Genomic DNA, 23,697 nt, shown 5'->3' with positions numbered 1-23,697 from the left:
TTGAAACTTCAGGTACATGGACTCTGAGCTTGGTTAAAATAGACAAATGATCACTCATATTTTAGCAGAATGTTCGTGCAATATGTAGCATAGTAGCCAATGCTCTTAAACCTATGTTATCAGCATTGACGGGGCGCCCATAAATTGTATGCATTTTGTATGTTTTTATTTTTCCAACCCAACAAAACTGTGGTAAACAAAATATAAATGACTAAGTTTTTCCGGAAGACAGGAGTCAATTTTTTTCAAGATTTAGCAATTTAACTAAAAACGTAGTGCACTATAAGAAATATATGTTTTCAGGTCTTGCGGTTCTTGAGTAAGGCTAATATCAAAACGTTTTGGTCATTTGTGTGGGTGTTTATGTTTTTGGGTGTTATTTTTCTTCGCATGGGTGTGTGATTATGCCCGGATGTTTTGGTTATGAGGGGTGTTTATAGTGTAGATCTACTTACTTGGCAGAACACAGAGAAGCTGTAGCATCAATAACAAAATATACTGGCTCACCACGTGTGACACCCACATGATTTAGGGCTGAAATATAAAATGTAATTAACTCGATAATGAAACGGAACCCAATTTGCAATATCAATTACATTGAAGGGACATGAATCATAACAACAATGGTATTGACTACGAACAAGGTCGTCAACAACAACACGTCTACGTCTACGTTGATACTTGGCAGGATCCATTTGGACGTACGGCCAAGGAATTGTGAAGTATGCTCAGGTGCGGTGCAAAGTCCATTGTGCAGCGGTGCTTATATACATGGTGATGACAGGCATCGTGCAAGTAAAAAACCGGACCCGCTTAGATGAAGGATGTGACAGCTCCCCGGAATGCCTCCACCGAAGGAGAGGTCAACAGTAATGCGGGGAGCGCATTCCACCAGATTATGGTGCGTGGAAAGAAAGCATTCTGGTAGAGTTGGATGCGGGCTGGTATTATCTGATTCCTGCTAGGGTGGTACTGTCTGGTATTGGTTGCTAGCATAGGTGTTATATACTGAGCAGGATTGATGGCTATGGCATTGGTGTGGATTTTATACATCATGATGATGCTAGCTGCTTGGCGGCGTTTCTCGAGGGACTCCTATTCAAGCTCTTGCAACAGGGAAGTCACGCTGTGTCGATGATGCTATCTTTTCAGCACAAACCTAGCCGCAAACAAACCACGCCAGTAGCCTAATAGCTACAACAATAATTAATTTGTAGCAGCAACACAACAGCAGTAGCAAAAGTAGCCTATGCAACAATGACGTGGGCAGCAACAGTAATTAGGACAAATATCAAATACTGCAGAAGTAACGGAAGCCCATGTGGTTCTTTTTCTAACTCAGGAAGTCAGGATTTTGTGATCACGAGTCCTGACTTATTGTGTTCCTGACTTAGCTAATTTGAAATAAAGAAAGAGTAAAAATAATTATTAAAAAAAGATTTAATTAAGACAGCATAGGATCTCAGGAACTCATGATATATGTTATATTTTCAAGGTGTCAGTATTGTATCATAAAGTCAAGCTCAGGATCTTGTGATCCCGAGTTCCTGACTTTAAGTTAGGATCTCGTAATCACAAGAAAATCAGGAAACCTCAGTACTGCGAAATATGAAGCCCTATATGTATTCAATTGGTTAAATGAATTTCAGACCGGAAGTGGTGAGGATCTACCATCATCATCCCGAACATGTCTATCGACCATGATAGACGAAACCGTCAATCGTGAGTTAAGTTTCTGGTTTTGCAGAAATGAAATTTATTCAACTGTTTATCTTCAACAAAACTGATGAATCTATTCAGTGATCAGTACGAATAAATTCCTCCACAGATTTTTACGTTTTACCCTTGTTAGTTGTACAACTATACTTTATACAAAATTGCAAGCAACTTATTTTGATGACGTTAACGTGTTTTCTGATTTACCATGTTTACCGAATCACTGATAATGAATTAATTTTAACGCTCGTGTCTTTTCAACATTTTTTTTAATCTAATAATATGTTAAAATAAAATATTTCCGAAACTATACATTAATATCTACTGTAATTTTTTTTGGATAATAACGTAAATACAATGAACACTACATATACTTACGATTTCTTTTAAAGCTGATCCACGTTAATCGGTTGAAATCCTTTTTCCAAAATTGCAGACGCATAAGAGGTTTCCAATTGTGAAGTGTTCGTCTAGTGTGTTACTAAACACAACTAAAATGATGCTTTTGACAAGCTGATTCGTTGTTAGCAACGCTTACGCATGCGTAATTGTTATTGGACTATTATAAACTATTGGTATAAATTGAGTAAATGGGAGCTGTCATAAATAATAAAAATACCTTCCTCTCGTCAAAAGAGGGCGAATGCAAGGTTTTGTCATTTAGGGATTCAATCATGTTTCACCGTTGTTCATCACCGATTAACAACGATGCGGTCGCGTCGTCTGCGTGGTTTACTTCGCGAGGGCAGAGCTTTAGCTGCCCGAGCGAAGTAAATCAAGCAGACGCGCCAGACGCGAGTTGTTAATCGGTGATGAACAACGGTGAAACATCATTGTATCCCTTTCAACAACGAAAACAAGCTAAAGATCGTATAATTCACATGATTATTTCATGAGGAATGTCAGTTAATCATTGACAGTCAGCCTTACAAAAGGATCGGTGATTTCACTTGGTATCAGCAATAAAACTGAATAAAACGGCAATCTTTACCCAATATATTTCCAAAATACTGAATTCAACTTATAAGCGTGATACGCACGCAGATTCCAGACAAGAAGAATTTTACGCGCTCACGCGTAACGCGGATGTGCACTGGCGTTCGCGTATACGCTATACGCTTATTGCAAAAGTGTGTGTTCATCACGGATTAACAACGGTTGGCTCCTGTACAAATGTATAGGAAGAGTTGTCGAAACTCAATACATCAATATTCAGGCAGGCGCGTCGAGTGTAAATTGAATTGCTGGTCTGTTTTTAATTAATGTTGCAATTGATTCTCTGATGGTGACTTTGTCAAACTAACTAAACTATCGCTTAACGATATCTATTATATCTGACATCTGACTACTTCATCACGCTCATATTGATTACCTCTCACTGTCATATTATTTTGTCGTAACTCAGTGTGGTGTGCATTCCCATCCCGTGGTCAATTGAATTCTTCGCAATTTAAACATAGTGCAGTTATGCTGCACAGCAAACATGATTCGAACTTTGCAGTACTTAAACCTGGTTAACAGGAAATTACTCCAGCAAAATCAATCGATAAAGTCTAGCACATCCTATACGTTGAATGGTGGACTGCACTTATGCCCAAATATGGCACTTGCCAATCAATGATCATCCACTTTAAATCCCCTGACTCGCTCCACTGACCAAAGTTATGGACAGATATGGGAGTTGATTTTGCTGTTATCTGTCATTTACATATCAGGGAGGTAAGAACATTTGCAGATGCAGCACCTACTCAGTCAGTTTTAGCCTATACGTAATGTATACATTAGTCTTGATTGACAGCAAGTACAAAAAAATATACGTCGAGTGGTTTAGCTTCAATGCCCTTCGGAAGAGAGCGGTCCACAAGTGAGTGATAGTCAATAAAATTTGGATTCGATTTACACAGGGAATTTTGCAGGCCATGCCGTGCCCTTCCTTACAAAAACGCCAAAGTGCGAATATTTCCAAACATCTAAATTAGCTAAAAATTTAGGACATGTTACAAAACTATATTTTATAGACTTTCAGAGAGTACAAACATACTGGCCGGTTATTTTTCACACAATGACGTTAACTAGGCAATGCCCTATACCTATAACATGCACTGTTTGTAGAGGTCACACGTCAATGGTGAGAAAACTGTGTATTGTGTATAGGAAAATGAGTGAACAGTAACTGCAGTATGATTGACAAAGTTGTTGGTATTTCTTGTACACAATAGCCAAACATTTGTAAAGTTAGAACTGGCTCAGTATATATTCACGGACCCCAAAATGGGTACATGAGCGTTATATATTTCGCATATACACAACATCCCACCTCACTCACACCCACCCCCTTACCCAAAAACTAATATGACTCTAATTCATGGAATTGAAGAAACCGATCTCTGCTAATGTGTATCTTTGTTATATTCAGTAGACAGCACGAGAAACAAAGCAGATGGTACTGCGCTTTTAAGATGTTACTCTTAAAAGAGTAAAATCTCCTGTGAAATTAATGGTGCCCATTCTAGGGGTTCTCAGACCATGGTACTCTCTCAAAGAAAAAACAAACATGTATAACATTGTGTTTACGTAATCTCTTTTATTGCATTACAGTGGGATATGGAACTGATCAAATCTGCCTGCATGCACAAATACAAGATAAAATTAGTTGTGGTCTAAGACCACGAACACAGCCGTGTTGTGACCCCTTAATGACATTTGACCCCAGAATATATGAAACCCCCATAGACATTGGCTAATGTCAATGTATGTGTGCACGTGGCATCACTTTGCCACGTTATATGTGGCAGAAGGGGCATTTTGAAGGGTTTTTTTTGTCTCAGACCGGAAGTGACCCCTTAATGATCATTTACCCCAAATAAAAAAAATACCACGTATACACTGAGTAACATCAATTCATGTGTGAATGTACTGTCTCTGTGCTATATTTTTCTTGGCTGGTAAAGTTTTTTGAAGTTATTTCGTTTTATACCGGAAGTGACCCCTTAATGACTTTTGACCCCAAATCTGTGTACACCCCATAGACACTGGGTAATAACAATGCAGGTGTGCAAGTGGCATCACTGTCCTACGTAATTTGAGGAGAAGATGCATTTTAAAGGTATTTCGTTTTATACCGGAAATGACCCCTTAATGACCTTTGACCCCAAATAAAAAAATATCATATATATATTAGGTAAACACAATTCATGTGTGAACATACCATCACTCTACTATGTTTTTCTTAGCTAATAAAGTTTTTTGAAGATATTTCGATTTATACCGGAAGTGACCCCTTAATGACCTTTGACCCCAAATCTGTGTACACCACATTGACACTGGGTGATAACAATGCATGTGTGCAAGTGGTGTCACTGTCCTACGTAATTTGTGGGAGAAGATGCATTTTAAAGGTATTTTGTTTTATACCGGAAGTGACCCCTTAATGACATTTGACCCCAAATAAAAAAAATACCACATATACATTGGGTAACTGCAACTCATATGTGAACATACCGTTACTGTCCTATGTTTTCCTTAGCTAATAAAAAAAAATTGAAGGTATTCCGTTTTATACCGGAAATGACCCCTTAATGACCTTTGACCCCAAATCTGTGTACACATTATAGACACTGGGTAATTACAATGCATGTGTCGTCACTGTCCTACGTAATTTGTAGGAGAAGATGCATTTTAAGTTGAAATCACGTTTTTGACCCCTATGTAACCTGCGTGACCTTTGACCCCACGAGTTTCATGTGACATGTAGGGGCATAGTCAATGATCATTGTGATTAAGTTAGGTCAAAATCGATGTAAGCATGTGAGTGCTAGAGCAAATGTAATGGTTGACAGAAAGAACTAGACCACCAGCCATGCCGCGACATGGCACACAAGATGGCCCGAAACTTTTTGAACTTTGACCTTAAACTTTGACCATTTGGGCCGAGGCTATTATAGACTTCCCCCACCATTAATGGTGCATCACTGTAGCATATAGGGGCTTAATCCGTAAAGTTTCTTGTAACTAGAGTCAATAGAATCTGGGTACACAGCGAATAGCTAGGCCTATCTGCCAACCATATTTTAACCTTTTGGCCCCAAAGTAAACATTGACCTTTGGGGTAATAAATAATTTTAACATGTTTAGAATGTCGTAAGAATCGTTCCTGTTGAATTTGAGCTCGATTGAGCCAATTTTAAACATTTTTTTGCAAGTTTGACGTTTTGACCTCCTTAATGACCTTTGACCCCAATATAAAAAAACATCATCTACACCGAGAAAATGCATTGTTACAGTTTAAATTTAAAAAATCTACTATGCTTAGTTATGGAGATAAAAATTCGTAAAAATACCGTGCATACATCGGGTAACGCTAATGCATATATGAAGTTTATGTCACTCTACGTTTTGAGATAAAAAAATAAAAATATTTGATGATTTTTGGTTTTTGACCGGAAGCGACCCCTTAATGACCTTTGACCACAAAACTGTAGACACCCCAAAGACCCTGGTTGGTAGCAATGCATGTGTGCTAATGGCAACACTCTGCTATGTAATTTGTAAAAACAGTGATTTTTGAATATTTTTAGCTTTCAGACCGGAAATGACCCCTTAATGACCTTTGACCCCTTATCTGTGAACACCCTATAGACACCGACCAAAGTCAAGTCACATGACCTAAGCATGTCACCATCACATGTTATTTGTGGAAGACATTGTTTAGCCATTGTGAGCAGGTCAAAGGTCAAATGGAGTTCAATGTCATGTAACATGTGGGGACATGGTTAGTGGTGTTTGTGACCAAGTATGGTCAAAATCGGTCAAAGCATAGCAGAGCTAGGGCGAAACGTGGCAAATCACGCAAAATGTCACGTTTTGCTAAGAAAAAACGTTTTTGACCATTGTAGCTAGGTCACAGGTCACAGCCAGGTCAAAGTCAAATGGAAGTTTTGCGCAAGCCCAGTGGTCATTTGGGTCAAGTATGGTTGAAATCTGCCAATGCCTTGCGGAGCTAGAGGCACGAACGTGGTTGACAGAAAGAAAGAAGAAAGAAGAAGAAGATCCCAAGCAAGACAGGACAAGATGGCGCAGCCTGCGCCATCTTGTAAAGAACCTGTAAGAAAAAAGACACAGCCGTGACTAACGTCACGGCTGTGTAATTGGTAGACGCTGTCAAGAGTGAAGTTAGCGGAGACTTCCGTAAGCTGCTTATCGCTCTCATGGAGTAATATAGAACCAACCAAGAAATGATTGGATCCATACGGAAAAGTATGCTGATAAATAATGTCTTTGGACTTCAAGGCTTGCTGCTCACTCTACACGTATATCAGTCTGCTCTTATAAGAGTAGAAAATACCAATTCCAAATAAACCCTATCATGGCTCTTGAGCTCTCTTGTAAGTGGGACCTCCAAAGTTTATACAAAGAACAGAAACGGTTTCTGGAAAGGTTACAAAGAACCATTTTAGACCTGAAAAGTGTTCTGGAAAGTTCAGACCATCTTGCGGTTCGTTCAATTTTCAAGAATCATGTTCTCTTGAGGGCTCTACATACAGGACAGCCGCAAGCCCTCTTTTAAAGTGTATAGGATGAAAAGTACAAAGGAAGCATCTATAAATCAATAACGTAGAAGATACTGCATTTTTTATTTTTAATGATCACAAACTAAAACATTGAATCTGGTGCTACTTCTGAACAAAGCATATGCTGCAACTACATGTAAACATGATAAATGCAAGGATCTATGGGCCGTATAAATGCTTGTTCTGTAGGGTCTCGTGAACGTTGCAACTACGAAACGTGTAAATGCAAGGTTTGACGGGTCCTATAATGGAAATGGAATGGAAATTTATGATTCGAAGTTTTTATTTGAAAAAAATCTCTTTATTTCATATTTACTTATTCAACTTACTTTACCCTTTTTTACCACGGCAAATTAAAATGACGGTAACCGGTAATTTACCGACTCACAACATTGTCTCGCAAACAAAGCCCAAGAATGTGATGGGGGACGCCCTCATCCATGGCGTCAAAATTTATTAAAGAGATGGGCAACCGGGGTAAGTTCACGATTGAGGGGGAAATGTGCTGTTGCTCGTTCGTATTTCCGGGGCCGCCTCTTTTGCCCCCCCTCCCCCCCCCCACCCATCTGCCACCATAGTGCATGTTTAGATTAGATGATCTTCAGTTGAGAGTTTACAGTGGCAGATTCGAATTGCGGAATTAGGAGACAAGACGAGACATACTATAGTAAAAGTTGTGACCATTGTCATGATTGTAGTAACACTATGCACATCAGCAAAACACCATTGGTATCAAACACTGATAGACATACCATAATTTACAATACATGCATATTATTGCATACTATTCCTTTGTTCACTCTTTCTTTGGTTATTATATTTGTTAAAAAGTTTCATTATTTTGAAAATTCCATACTTCCAGGCAAGCTGGTTCTGTACGCATTGTCTTCTAACTTAGATGCATCGGTATCCGATAACCTCCATACGCATATCAGGGTGCCACTCGAATGTTAGAATCACGACTCGGAAATATCTGGCGATGGCTTGATTTATGTAATTGTCTACCACCGTTGTCCGATCAGTGTTGGCAGTGAAAGTCTGCAAATAAAATATAAACATGTCAATCCCGGCTGCTGTTAGATATTAATGCTCTGATATGGTTTGAACGTGTTATTCATATAAAAAATAATTCATATAAAAAGTAGATTGGCATCATCTTACTGTAATTAGGGTGTGTTGGTGACTGTGTTCGTCAAAGACTTTATCTACGCGGTATATCCAGCTAGTTTGTTTTAAACATAACCATACGTCTCAGCCTCTTTTTGAACAATATGAACCCTTGGGCAAGGATCTATATAGGACAAATCTAATCACCTTATTCAAAACACCGATAAAGCAACAAAAAGTTCAATACCACTAATCTATTACACGGTTTTCACTGGACAAATGGATAATTCGTTTGGAATTTCCGCATAATCAGAACTCTGACAGTCAAACGCGAACAATACTACATGTAACTATAGATGCCAAATGATAAAAACTGACATGAGAACTATTCTTGTTTTAAAGCACTAAACCGTAAATACCTTAAAATGGCAGTGAGCTCTCGAAGCAGAAAGTTACAATTAGGTAGAGTGCTTAATAATCGATGCCGTGCGGAAGAATTTTGGTAATACAGGATGTCCCAAAAGTCTCGATACGCATTGAACGTTTTTATAACGCATATTACATCAAAACCAATACAATAATTTTACAACACAGACTGGGAGGCCTACATTGAAAATGAGTGTAATCCTTCGTATTGTAACTGCAAGTCCAAGGAAAACAATCGGTTGTTTCCATTATAAATTTTATAAACAGTCTAGGCATATATGTGCTAAAGATTAAAATTCAATCTGATCTTCAGTTGGTGCATCATCATCAGTATGACCAGGCCAGAGGTAAAAGCGCTATTTGCATAATTCCTATTGTTAGATTGGATATTCTATTGAGATAGTATTTCAATCTATCATCATCACCTATAACATAACAGTTTAAGAAAATGCTTTTTGTGGACATTTCACAAGTAAAGAAGGTGAAGAAAAAAGTTGAAAATAATCAATGAGAACCACACAGTGTTGTTTTTCTAACGATGATATGTTGCATTAGAGGTGTACCTTTGATTGGTCTTGTAGATGTATGTTGTAATAGGGAAGAAAAACGTATATATTATATTTGGTATCTTAATAATTGCATGAATTTACTCTTTCCAAATATGTATTTTTGATTTCCCCTCGGCCAATACTTGTGAAAGATATGACGGTTCAAAATGGTGTCGAGATTTTTGGGACACCCTGTGTTTCATCAAATATGTCATATAATGACAGAAACTACACAATTTCGAGGCATCAAACCCCAAAATGTAATTTGTTTGCTTTATAACTTGGTCAATTTTAGTGATTTTAAAGCAGCATTTTCAGATGTCACACAAACAAATAGTTACTCGTCGTATTTTCAAGCACCGCCCAGGCCTAAAATTGGTATTTAATCGAAAAGGTAAAATATTCTAACCACAGTAACATTTGACAATGTGTAATCATTCAAGCCATTGACATCTGTCCCAAATTTAACCTGAAATGTTTTTATCCATTGGCCAACTCTGGTAGCACCTTGAGTCTTAATGCCAGTAATTACAACAGGTGATAGGAAGTCAACTTGTAGCCAACAAGGTAGCGAGCGCGATGAGGCAGCCCAGAATCCAGCATTGTTGAGTCTTCCCTTGTATGGTGCGATGTCTCCAGCGGGCCAGGTGCTAGATGCAGTGAATTGATTTTCAGTAACAGAACCATCTTCTAGGCCAAGTGGTCCAGGAGTTCCAGAGAAAACTGTTTAAATTGGTATTGATATGTTATATGATTATTATTAGCTAGTTAACAATTTAAGTGGATGCAAATAGTAATGCGATTTGATAAGAATCATTAGAACAGAATCAAACTAGTGGGTTAAGATGGTAAAACAGTAACTTGTAAATGTGTGTGTATCGACCCCGCACGCTGAAGTCAATAACACAGGTCGCAACTTAGCATGCCACATGTCGGTCGATACGTGGGCGGGATTTGTGTGCTTTTCTATTGCACGCCAGAGTGAGAAAGAAAAAAACTCCACTGAGAAAAAAGCGCACTGGGAAAGAAAGAAAAACACTCTTCAAGATAAAAAAAATGTCATCGCAAAATAAAAAAAAAACTCATTATCCTCTTTAGCGTGCCATAGTGGACAAAACCTAAAAATTAAAAAAAAAGCATCGAGAAATAGTCTCCTCCACTGCCGAAAAAAAACCTGGCCGCGGAGGAGACTAATTAATTAATTTATATTTATTAATTTATTTATTTAGTTAGAGGCTGTGCAATAATTATGATATGCATAATATGCCAATATTACCCCCGGACTCATAATTATTGCACAACTCCCCCTTGCACAAACATAACTTATTTTTATTTATTTATTTATTTATTTATTTATTTATTTATTTATTTATTTATTTATTTATTTATTTATTTATTTATTTTTATTTATTTATTTATTTATTTTCTTAATTAATTTATTTTCCTCCCATAGTCCGGCAGTTCCGTTAGTCCAACAATTCAATAACTAATAGTAACAAACCATAATACTTAGCCTAGTCCTAACCATAACCATAAGCTACAACCTAACCCTAATCTATAACCTAAGCCCTAAGCCAAAGTCGTAAACGTAAGTTGTTGGTTTTTTTTTTTTTGGGGGGGCATGTGTGAAAGTAATGGGCTGGGGGCAAAATAAACACATTTTGCACACAATTGCCGTCAAAATTGGAAATGTTGTAATTGGTAGGTTTTGCCTTAAAGTGTAGGGGTGTGTGTGTGTGTGGGGGGGGTGGGTGTGTGTGTATGGGGAGGAACTGGGGTCAAGAAAATACCCCCCCATCGTAGTGTCGCCACTGAAAATAACTGAAACTAATTTCAACTCAATTTTAACGTAAATTGACCAAACCATAACTTTAACCCTTTTTTGAAATAATGACCCTCGGACTAATTGGCTAGCTGTCCCCGACCCCCTAACCTACTCACTCGCTCGCTCGCTCATATTCAAATAAGTAACAGAATGGACAAAAAGCACCTTTTCGTGTTTCCGCATGCTAAATCAGTAATCTGTACACACTTTGACGTACAACTTAGAGTATTAAGCACGTGGATGACTGTACGTGATCTTGTCATCCCGGCTGGAAGATGCTGTGGGAAGATGTATCACGTTAACGCGTTATATGGCAATTTGACGCATGTGCTGCATGGGTTATTCGGCCAGTGTTTCAAGTTACATCGTCATACACATTATTATCGTGGCATTATGTATTGTAAGTGTATACGACAATTTTGATGAATTCGGTTCAAACGGCTTATAAAGTTTAATTTTACACGGAAGGGGAGACTGTGCAAATTTATTAATTCATTATGAGCGTAAAGTGGGAACAAATAATATAAGTAAGTAAATAACCTAATAAATAAATAAAAATTGGTTTATGTAGATAATTTTAATTAGTTTTACAAGGGGGGGGGGGGGCTAGGGGTGTATAACTAACTAACTAACTAACTAACTAACTAACTAACTAACTAACTAACTAACTAACTAACTAACTAACTAACTAACTAACTAACTAACTAACTAACTAACTAAATAAATAAATAAATAAATAAATATTAAAACAAATTTAAAAAAAATATGTTTGTGCAGGGGAGCTGTGCAATAATTATGAGTCCGGGATCACATTTGCCCGACCATCAATTTCTTCCACCTCCATCACATTTCCCCTCCCCATGGCTTATAATTTTTGCACAGCCCCTACATAAATAATTTTTTTAAAATAAATAAATAAACAGAGGGCATATATGAATTAAAAAAAAAAAAAAAAAAAAAAAAAATAAATAAATAAATAAATAAATAAATAAATAAATAAATAAATTAATTAATTAATTAATTAGTCTCCTCAGCATATCATAATAATTTTTACACATCCTCTTACTAACTAAATAAATGAATAAAAATACATAAATAAATCGAGTAATAGTCTCCTCCGCAGCCGAAAAAACCCTTTTTTTTAATTCTCAGTGAGGTTTTTTTTAACTCTCGGTTAGGTTATTTTTTTCCTCGATGTCGTTTTTTTTTTCTCAGAGTTTTTTTAGGTTTTTGTCCACTATTGGACGCCAAATTTTTATTTTATGATGATATTTTTTTTTTATTCTTGAAGAGTGTTTTTTCTTTTTTTCTCAGTGCGCTGTTTTTTCCTCGGTGGAGTTTTTTTTTCTTTTTCAATGTCTTGTTTTTCCCTCGATGGAGTTTTTTCTTTCTAAGTGTGCTCTTTTTTCTCGGTGGAGTTTTTTGTTTCTCGATGTGATTTTTTTTCTCGATGGAGTTTTTTTTCTTTCTCAATGTAATTTTTTCCCTCATTGTCTTTTTTTAGGTTTTGTTGAACAAGTATTGTTGAATTCATACCTGATTCACATATTGCACCTGTGTAACATGGTGAGCATGTACAGATATCAGGAGCTTTGCAGATCCCATCATTCTGACAGTCTTGAGTACATATTGCTGAAAGAAAGAGCACAATGTTATATTATTAACATTATTATTAGCATTATAAATAAGTTGTTTCATCATAAGCAGGAGTCCCCTCTCCCAGACTGTGACTTGGATAAAAACCTTGCCAACAAGTTCTGTAACTTCTTCACTGAAAAGATTAAGAAAATCAGAGATGGTTTTCAGATTGCTGATGACTTCTCATGCAATGAACCTGTAGTACCATTTCATCATCTCACCAACTTTGCATCTGCTTCAGAAGAGGAAATCCAAGACATTTTATTCAAATCACCAACAAAATCGTGTAAATTAGACACAGTTCCTACTTCTCTGCTAAAAAATGTACCAGTGCTACTGTTCCGCTGATAACAGACATTGTTAACCACTCTTTGAAAACGGGTGTTGTGCCACAGAATTTGGATCATAATACACTTAAAAATTACAGGCCTGTTTCAAACCTAAGCTTCCTCAGCAAGACTCTTGAACGTGTAGTTCACGCGAGATTAAACTCTTTCCTCCAAGAACATGGATTATGTGATGATCACCAGTCAGCATAACGTGCTCACCATAGTACCGAGTCTGCTTTGCTTAAAGTACAAAATGACCTGCTTCAAGCAATGGATAATGGGAAATCACACTGCTAGTGATCTTAGATTTATCTGCAGCGTTTGATACTGTGGACCACGAATTACTTATCCATCGAATGAAATGTCAAATTGGAATTGATGACGTAGCGTTAAAATGGTTTAAATCATATCTGCATGACAGATATCAGCTTGTGTGCATTAATAATGAAAGGTTCGAAAAAGTCCGTCTTGACTATGGCGTTCCCCAAGGCTCTGCCATCGGACCCAGCGCTTTCTCAATATACACATTACCACTTGGTGACATTATACAATGCCATGGCCTTTATTACCATTGCTATGCGGACGACACCCAGATAATGTTTCTGTAGACCCTGACCAATGTAGCGTTGATGCTGCTATCAATCGCTTGCAAACATGTATTGATGAGGTAAAATTGTGGATGTCACATAACTACTTGAAACTAAATGATGACAAAACAGAGTTCATGGTTATTTGATCAAAATATCAAACTGCAAAAGTCCATGTTGCACATATCAGGGTAGGAAATGCTAAAGCTATCCCATCATCAGAGGTTCGAAACCTGGGTGTTATTTTTGACTCATCCCTTTCTATGGAATACCATATTACAACAGTGTGTAGAGCAGCATATGCGTCCATTAGAAACATAGGTCGTATTCGTAGACATGTAAACAGGGAGACTGCCGAAATGATGGTACATGCCGTCATAACATGCACAGACTACAGAGAATTCAAAACAGGGGCGTAGCCAGCTTTCTGGGTCGGGGGGGGGGGGCAAAATACAATTTCGGGGGCACAGAACAAAAATTGCAGTTGCATCATATAATACATAGAGACTGTATGTATACGAGCTTCCCGAAAAAGGCCTTAATTGGATGATGTGCGCGAGTAGCGCGAAAAAAAAGATATTTTACACTATTTTCGCGCATTATCCGGCTAAAAGGGGCTTTATTGTTACAATATGCGCGAGTAGCGCGGAAAATATTTTTTTTTATAAAATAATGTTTTTTATACTATTTTGGCCCTGAATTTTGCTAGAAAAGGGGCTCCGTGCCCTTTTTCTTTTCCTTTGCCCTCCTGATTTCTCTTTCATTTTTTTGTCAGAGGGCACTTTTTTTTTCATTTTTTTTGTCAGGGGGTTCTGCCCCTGCCCCCCTGCTGGATACGGTACTGATTCACAACATTGCTGCCAGACTTATAACATACAAAAAACCACATGAGCGCAGTGCACCCGTTTTACATGACTTGCATTGGCTACCAGAACAAAGAATCACATTTAAAATAGTCTTGTTTGTCTACAAGATCTTGTATATATCAGCTCCAGGATATTTAAATGAACTTGTAGAAATGTATTCACCAGCTCGTAGCCTCCGTTCTACTACAAAAGGACTTCTTCAAGAAACAGTTGCCAGAAACCAGTGGGGCAGCAGATCATTTCATGTTTCAACTGCAAACATTTGGAACAATCTCCCATTTTCGGTTCGCTCTGCCAAGAGCTTGTGTAGTTTCAAAACAAATTTGAAAACACATTTGTTCCAAAATGCTTTTAATTGACTCTTTGCATATCATGAACTATACAACACTGATGAACTGCAGTCCTTGCCCCTATAATATACATATCTTACTTGTCACCAATGCGCTATAATTTGTGAGAAAAATGCAAAAATAGGCACACAGTTGGCCAGGGGAGTAGTACCACCTTAACTCGTTTATAAGTGACAATTATTTTAAATGAATAGAATGATGATATTACACAAAATATACGTACCTGTGCATGTTACTCCATCTCCACGGTAACCGACATTACATGCACATACGAAGGAACCAGCGGTATTGGTGCAAGCAGCATTTGTGTCACAGTTATCAGTGCTCGATGTACATTCATCATGATCTGTATAAAATATATATTAAATAAACCACAATAAATTACTAGTAGGTTTTTAAAAAAAGTGGATTATGAGGCTTAACCGAAAGAAAAGGTACAAATTATTCGTTTACTCTGAAACATGGTACAACTTATTTGAATAAATGTAAAATTAACTGATGACCACACAAAATAATGTTGGTACTGAAATGAATTTGTTTTGAAAACTTAAATTAATCATATTTGAATATTAGCGAAAGCTCAAAATGTCATATGATGGTCGGCTTTTCCTCTTATATACTACATAATAAGTCATTAGATTTATAAAGTTTACTTCGAGGACTTTCAAATGTAAAAAAAAAAAGCAATTTTTTGAAAAAATTGCTTTAACATTTGTATTATATCTATATTTATAATACAAACCAAATCTTGCAAGTGTGTTTTCAGATAACGAATTGATTAATTCGTTTTAATCGGGTAACCGTTATTAAAGGCATATAAATGTTAGGTAAACGTTTCTAAAACGTTCCATATAACTATAACAAAATTAATAGCATGTTGTGATGATGTTAGTGTATATTATTTTGGCAACATTGTTGCAACTTAGAATGCTTTTCAGCAAGTGTTAAAAGCGTTTAATAAGTTTATAGCCCGACAATTAATATGTTAAACATTTTGTGTTTACTGGGTAGACCTACTACGTGCACTGAATTTGCAATGCATATGAGAAACAACACCGTCAAAACTATTTAGTTAAAAAAAATTGTGTCAACTATAATTGGACAGAGTAGAAAACCCAGGTCAAAAAGATTGCAACTAAGACTAGACACAATTTCAATATTTCAGGTTTTGTAGTAAGGCATTTGTAGTACAAGATAATAAACTAGGTATCTTTACACATTTGGACCTCTTGATAAACTTCAATTTTTTTCCACATTTTTATATTTTTTTTTGTCTCCATGTTCTGTCTCTTTTCTCTCATTTCTCCTCTAATTATCCTTTAGTGTGGGGTGTTGGTGGGGAGTGCTCGACGGTCCCCTGGGTGGCTACACGCGGTTACCTCAACATACCATTTCCAAACCGTTCATTTACAAACATTTCGGTCACCCCATTTATATATGAACTAAAACTTACCAGTGCAATTCAAACTATAATGCTCCCTAATCTTTCTGACATCGTCACCAACCAAAGGTTTGTCAACGTAGACCGGATTAAATGGCCGTGTAGGTGTGTTTATATTCGAACCTCCAAACCTGACTTTGGTGCACAGGCATGGGTCTCTGTATGGCAGAACCCATCGCCAACGTGTGCCTTCCTTCTCTTGGCCAACTTCACAAACGTTTTGGGCTCGGACTCGTATCATACTTTCTGAAATAAGACAAACAATGAGAATGCAAAACTGTCGTAGGATTAGAAGATGTGATATTATTATGTTTACGGGGAGTTAGTAAATTTCCAAAATGATGTAACAAAGGCTTAAGGGGGTACTATACCCCTGTGGTAAATTTAGATGACTATTTTTGCATTTTTCTCAAAAATAATAACACACTGGTAACAAAAGTTATGTATATTATTGGGGCAAGGAATCCAATTACTACACTGAAATTTCAGTGACTCAAGACAAGCGGTTCAGTATATATGATAGGAAATGAGGTACATCGTAGCGGTACCTTATTTCTTATCATAAATAACGAACCGCTTGTCTTGGGTTACTGAAATTCCAGTGTGGTAATTGGATTCCTTGCCCCTATTATATACATAACTTTTGTTACCACTGTGTTATTAGTTTTTGAGAAAAATGCAAAAATAGACACAAATTTATCGAGGGGTGTAGTACCCCCTTAACACACCACTTTGTGAGCAACACTCACAGGCAATCTGACTCATCATTAAACCTTGATTTTGGGTTCATCACTCTTCCGACACACCGAGTCTGTTTTACCCTTCCTGGCCATTATACTGGTACAAATTTATTACCCTATGTAGTGAAAGACAAAAGAGGTGAAGTAAAATAGCATTGCCGAGGGTCTAAGCCGCAACCTTAGATCATATATGTCATAAGTCAAAGCCGGTACCGCTGAAATACCCTTTCTCCCTGAAATTCACGTTGCTAAATATCGCCATATCCTCGGCACGCAAAGAAATTACTTGCTTCTAGCACTAAGCAGTCACCGTAGCGTATCGGTCTCCTCCTCATTCTTTGCAAATTTGAGATTGTGTGGACACTCTAAGTTAACAGTTGGTTACAAGAATAGACTCAGGATAGCGCTACCTAAACTCCGCTTTGCGATCCTTATCCCCAGAAAAGCACCTAAACCCCAGATAAGGCGCCTTAACCCCGGATAATTCCCGTTTTCGTGATTTTGCGGCCTTTCGGTAAGAAACTTCCCTGTGTCAGATGTATGCGACCTGAAATTATTTTTGTTAACAGAGTGAACCATTACTCTACTTTAACCCATATATCATATCCACAGTGTATCACTGTGTCTTGAATAGCTATTGTAGCCGATCAACCCTGTGGTTATTGAGGCTAAAAAATAATTACTTGTATCTCAAACTCACGTTTGTATGCCTTTATGTAATTTTTCCACACATGGCAGGACTATAATTTGATCAGCTCGTAATCGGCGAACCTTATAACATCGCAGATTAATATCAAAATATTTTATTTTAAGAATTATGTGGTGATATTTCGCCAGAAGCATCACGCATCACGCAGTCTTAGATATCTTCATCAATAGTGTAACTCCACTTGACTTGACTTGAATGGCAATATGGGAGGAGATATATACCAATCACCCACCAACTTTGAATATTCCTGTAGGAGAAGAACTACCACTTGGTACAGACACAAGTTGGGTTGAATGAAAATACCTCAGTAATAGGTTAAGGTCTGGTGTAAGAAGATGTAAAATCAAACTCAGCAAACGGGATATCGAATGCCGAAAAATATGTGCAACACTGGCTGAAAACTATTTAATCTTGTGACGTGGACCCGCTTAGAAGAAGATGAGGTTAAACATATCACTGCATATAGGGAAAATACATTGGCTTTATTCAGACAACCATTTATCGCCAACGCTGGCTGCCAACTGAAACTTAGTCCCTACTCTTGAACATGATAATTATGTTTAGAAACCAGTAACCACTATGCTTTTTTACAAATTCAATACATCTGTATGCAATATAGCTAGCTTAAAATTTCTTTCTGTCAATAATTAAAGCTCTAACAATGATTAGCTCATTTATTTATTTCACATGCCTGGTTTGTGAACATGACATTAGTGACTGCGATTTCATGTTTTGTAACCCTTTTATCTGAATTTGAAATATCTCATGATTATATTTGCACATCAACAAAATACAAGATATAACTGTTTTGAAGACGTTGCATTTTTTTTTCCCATTTGAGTTGAATTTAAAAAAGAAGTATAATAATAATAATAATAATAATAATAATAGTAATAATAATAATAATAATAATAATAATAAATAAATAAATAAATAATGGAGGGTTATAGTAGACGCACAATCTTCAAAAGAACTCAAGGCACACAAACAAGAAAACAAACAAGTTACATCTGTGAATCCAGAAAAGCCTGAACTGGGTAAGCGAATGTGTGTTACTGAGGCTGTTTGGATGCTAATTCCAAAGAGCCGGAGCAGCAAAATGAAAGGCGCGTTCCGGACGCGATGTTATAATAATTGACAAGACATGATGACATTTTAATGTTAACAATTTTATGACACCCCTAATGTTAGTATAATCAAACATTTATGAGTTTTCCCCTTTTAGTTGCGACTCCTTTTCAATGAAAATGGCGGATCAGGTGTATGATAGTAAATTGTTCCACTTTCATATATCTAGCCTACTGTGCAATAAATGAATAAGTGACTTGAGGCATAATGACACCAACTTCCTGACTCTTGAAAATAATAAATAAAATAAAATAAAAATATAAAAAACCTCATTTTGCATTTTTGTAGCCTTTTATTGAACTTAATTCATGGTGTGCAGGGATCCCTAAAGGTCGAGATTGGCACATCGTAAAGCCTATATGTACAGCCTGTCTCAAAAAAAATTGTGCAAGTGAAAAGCGCCCTCTTTGGCAATTAGAAAATACTGTTGTGACATTATGCTTACATCAACGTCATGGGCGTGATCTTAACCATCAAATGCCGTTTGTTCTGTTCATTTTGCTTGTTTCAATCTCGAGATATGTTTATTTAACAACGAAAGGGTAAAATCACAATTGTGCCACTTTTACTAGGGAAGAGAGGTGTACATGTAAAATCAATGATATAGCTGATGTTGATGCGTCTAATGCACTCTCCCTCCGGGGCTCGTGCATTAGACGCATCATTCGCATCAACATCAGCGCGCGTGCATTATTTTGTCTAATTTCTCTGCCAACAAGTAATATAAACTTATAAGGTCCGCATGCAACAAAATAATTAGACCGGGTCTAAAGTTACACCTGGTCTTAGTGGAATTTAGTGCCATGAGAAAGGATATTTTCCTTTACATTTGCTTAAGTTATTTTGTATTATTTTTGAACGTTGCATTAAAAATCTTTAGAATTTGTTAGCTACTCTAGGAAGGAAATAAAAGTAAAGGACCATTCCTGGTGGAACTTAATTCCAGTTAGACCAGGTCTAACTTTAGACCCTCTCTAACTCTTTTGTACATACGGACCTTAGTGTGCAATATTTGTTTGTCTTTTAACATGTCTTGAGTGACTAAAAGAACAGTATTTACCATGATAAAATCATTGACGTGCACATGTATTTAATTTTACAGCAGAATATGAAATAGTTATTTATCTTTTCTGTGGAAAAAGAGAATCATTATTCCTGCATCATGATAAAATAGTAAAATCAGTAAAAAAATTGTATTGTGTAATTGATGTATTCTTTTGATTTCACGAAGGAACTCTTGATAAACTTGATGCTATCGCTGATTTACATGCAAAGCCCTCTTCCCTAGTAAAAGTGGCGCAATTGTGATTTTACCCTTTCGTCGTTAACTAAGCAGATCTCGAGATTAAAACAAGCAAATTGAACAGAACAAACGGTATTTGAGAGCTAAGACTTCGCCCTTGACGTTGATGTAAGCATCTTGTCACAACAGTATCTTCTAATTGCCAAAGAGGGCGCTTTTCACTTGCACAACTTTTTTTGAGACAGGCTGTATATCATAATCATGATTTCATTTAATGACCATGATGACGCTTATAAGTTGCCAGCGAGACATTCTAAAAGCATACAGTATGCAAAAGGAAAACTTGTCGTTTGTAACTTAACTAGCTTTCAAACAAAATAAGGTTTCTAATCGAATATATCATATTAAATTATACCATGCAGATTAGGCCTTGATGTTTACTCATATTTATTAATTTTATTCATACATTTTTTTCAATATGCCTATACTTGCACAAACCAGGGAGATAAGCCTTGATACGATGTGTACTCATAGTTCTTCATAAATGGACACTTTTTACAGGCCTGTACTTTCACCATAATGTTTCAAAAGGAATGACAGCCAAAAGCCTATGGATAATCCAATTTTGTTTTAATAAAATCATTTCATATTTAGCACATGTTTACAAATTTTGAAAATACGTACGATTGTACTTGTAACTATTTAGATAGTTCTGAACAGAGTTGCCTCGGTAACGCAAGCTTAAGAGCAGTATTATATTGATTTTAGGTTTGCGAGTGACATTTATGAATAAAATATAAATGATGGCAAAAACATATACATATGCCTACACGTTAATTGTTTTGCTTTACCAGTCCAAGACGCGGTTTTATTGCTTTCAATGGTGAATTGCAATTAATTGTTCTTAGAGTGGTTGTTATGCCAACTACCTATTAGCGTATATTATTTTGAGAAAGGGCCCTAACAACGAGCTAAATATTTGCACATCAACCCCACAGTTTAGGTATGTTTTAAAGCTAAATCTATTCCTTAAGTGGTGAATGACAAGCGATTAATGTATTCATGAAACAATAGTATTGGATCGCTTGTTATAAGACTCAACGATTTGGTCACATCGTGGTTCGCGTTTTGCCAATGACTGGAATCTAGCTGAAAGTTTACACAATGTGAATTACATTGTTGGTAAAGCATTTGACCGCAGTTTGAAACAATTTTCTACATTATTATTTTACTCGGCATTTCTGTAGATGCACGACAGTTATTAGGATAACTGAAAAGCAAAAAATAAAATCTCACAATGCTGGTGTTATGAAAAAAAAATCCAAACCAGAACCCCAGGCAAAAACGTGCAATAATTGTAGGCAGAAGGGCATATGCCAATTGCGTGGAAAGTGCGTGGTCGATGATGTTGTATACAAGGCGACAGTAAATTTAGGAGGATTGTCTGTAGCATACGTAGGCCAAGCAAGCGGCCCTTTCAAGACAAGATACAATAATCATACAAAATCTCTCAGAAATGAGAAATACGAGAAAGAGACTGAGTTATCCAAATACACATGGGGTCTTTAAAGAAACAGACAAAACTTCAGTGATTTTAAAGCAGTCTTTTCAGATGCCAAACAAACAGTTCAACGTCATATGTCCATGCATAGCCCAGGCCTTATTGGTGGCATTTAACCATCAGGGTTAACCAGTCGCGTTTGTTTCCGATGGTGGATGATTTCGAGGGGTGTTTATAGGGTGTATAATCTACTTACCTGGCAGAACACACAGAAGCTGTAGCATCAATACCAAGTTAAACCGGTTTACCACGTGAGTCACCCACATGATTTAGGCTGAAATAAAAAAAAATGTAATTCACTTACAATGAAATGGAACACAATTGGTAATATCAATTACATTTAAGGGACACCAATTGTAAGTATGGCAAGTCAGGTATAGGACCTATAGGATTCATCCCAACTACTCACATTGTGGAGCTTTTTACCAGAGAACCCAATGCATTTTGTTCCAAGATCAAACATGTTTACCACTTTGGATACAGAATCCAAACGAAACATTTTTCAGCTCTAACATGTCTAATATTTATTTCATAGGGTAAATGTGCTTTCCACCGATACCCAAGAACTCTACGTATATGTTGGCATAGAAAGGAGGCATGGGGTGTGTTAAAATATGAATTAAGAGGCACTATCATTACCGGGTTGGGGCACTCAACACAAATGACCATACGGGTATGCTCCCCAGAAAGACCCCCCTTTTTAGGTTTCACAGCTCCGAAAGACCCCCTATATTTGACCAAAATAGAGCTCCGAAAGACCCACAAAATTGCTCATGATGCAGTCATGTCTACAGTAGAATTCACAACGACCTTTGCAGGACTTATTAAAAGCTATTAAACCAAGATAACACTCATTGAAAACAGCTCAACTGATTAAATCAGATCTTCTCTTGTTAAATTGATTTACCTGTGCAATGAGCAATGAGCTGGTATTATAGTTTCAGTTGGGTGAACGATTATAAAGCGAACGCTAGGTTACAATTCTGTGTGGGCTTTTGTTTACGAAATGAGACAATGGTCTGCTTATTGTTAACCAGCGTTCTTGAAAATGAGAAGCATAGTGGTTTGCAGACTTAACAAGGTTTGGAAATAATTTCTTCATATTTTTTGGTGTTATCTGTCGTTTACATAACACAAAAGTGCGAATATTCCCAAACACCTAAATTAGCTAAAAATTTAGGACATGTTACAAAACTATATTTTCTAGAATTTCAGAGAATACTTTAAATACTGGCCGGTTATTTTTCACACAGTGACGTTAACTAGGCAATTGCCTATACTTCTAACGTACACTACTTGTGGAGGTCACGCGTCAATTGTGAGAGCTATGTGTATTGTGTATAGGAAAACGGACAGTAACTGCAGTATGTTATGCGATTTTCAACCAAAAATCCAAGAAAGACCCTTGATTTTACTTGTTCACAGCCCGGTTCGCAGCTCCAAAAGACCCCCTTTTGCCGGTACGACGTCAGCCTCCAAAGACCAACCTCCTGAAAATTCCGGGGGAGCATACCCACCAAAAATGTTTGATGTCCCCCCCCCCCCCGGTATCATTAATCACCGCATGTAGAAATATTTGGCATTTTTAGAAAAAAGTTTAAAGGAGAAGGATAGGTCCATAAACATCTCCATTATGTAGTTATTTCATTATAAAAAAATGACACAAAATATGAAAACCACAGTACGGCGAAATGTGAAGCCCTATGATGCATATATTCAATTACGAATACATGTAGACATCGTGTCCATACTGATAAAAGTACTGTAACTTTTATGTTGGTTCTACAATGAGCACTACGTGCATAATGACTAACGTACTTACAAATTATTTTAAGCTATTCCGTGTAAATCGGTTGGAATCCTTCCTCCAAAATTCAGACATATAACAGGTTTCAAATAATGTGAAGTGTTCG

The 23,697-nt window shown here is 36.9% G+C and overlaps 1 protein-coding gene across 1 annotated transcript; it reads right to left on the bottom strand.

Moving 5' to 3' along the window:
- Positions 1-7,388: 7,388 nt before the first annotated feature.
- On the bottom strand, positions 7,389-23,697 carry LOC140139466 (EGF-like repeat and discoidin I-like domain-containing protein 3). The gene is made up of 7 exons (XM_072161211.1): positions 23,607-23,697; positions 21,981-22,058; positions 16,416-16,649; positions 15,186-15,308; positions 12,729-12,824; positions 9,777-10,090; positions 7,389-8,324 (listed from the first exon to the last, which is right to left on the bottom strand). Exons 2-7 carry the CDS (start codon positions 22,048-22,050, stop codon positions 8,181-8,183), a joined length of 981 nt encoding a protein of 326 aa, XP_072017312.1. The 5' UTR covers positions 22,051-22,058; positions 23,607-23,697; the 3' UTR covers positions 7,389-8,180.

The sequence above is a fragment of the Amphiura filiformis genome, chromosome 18, assembly GCF_039555335.1.
Source record: "Amphiura filiformis chromosome 18, Afil_fr2py, whole genome shotgun sequence".
NCBI classification, from domain to species: domain Eukaryota; kingdom Metazoa; phylum Echinodermata; class Ophiuroidea; order Amphilepidida; family Amphiuridae; genus Amphiura; species Amphiura filiformis.
Note: the sequence above shows the minus strand (reverse complement) of the source record. Positions and strands in the feature narration are given on the sequence as shown.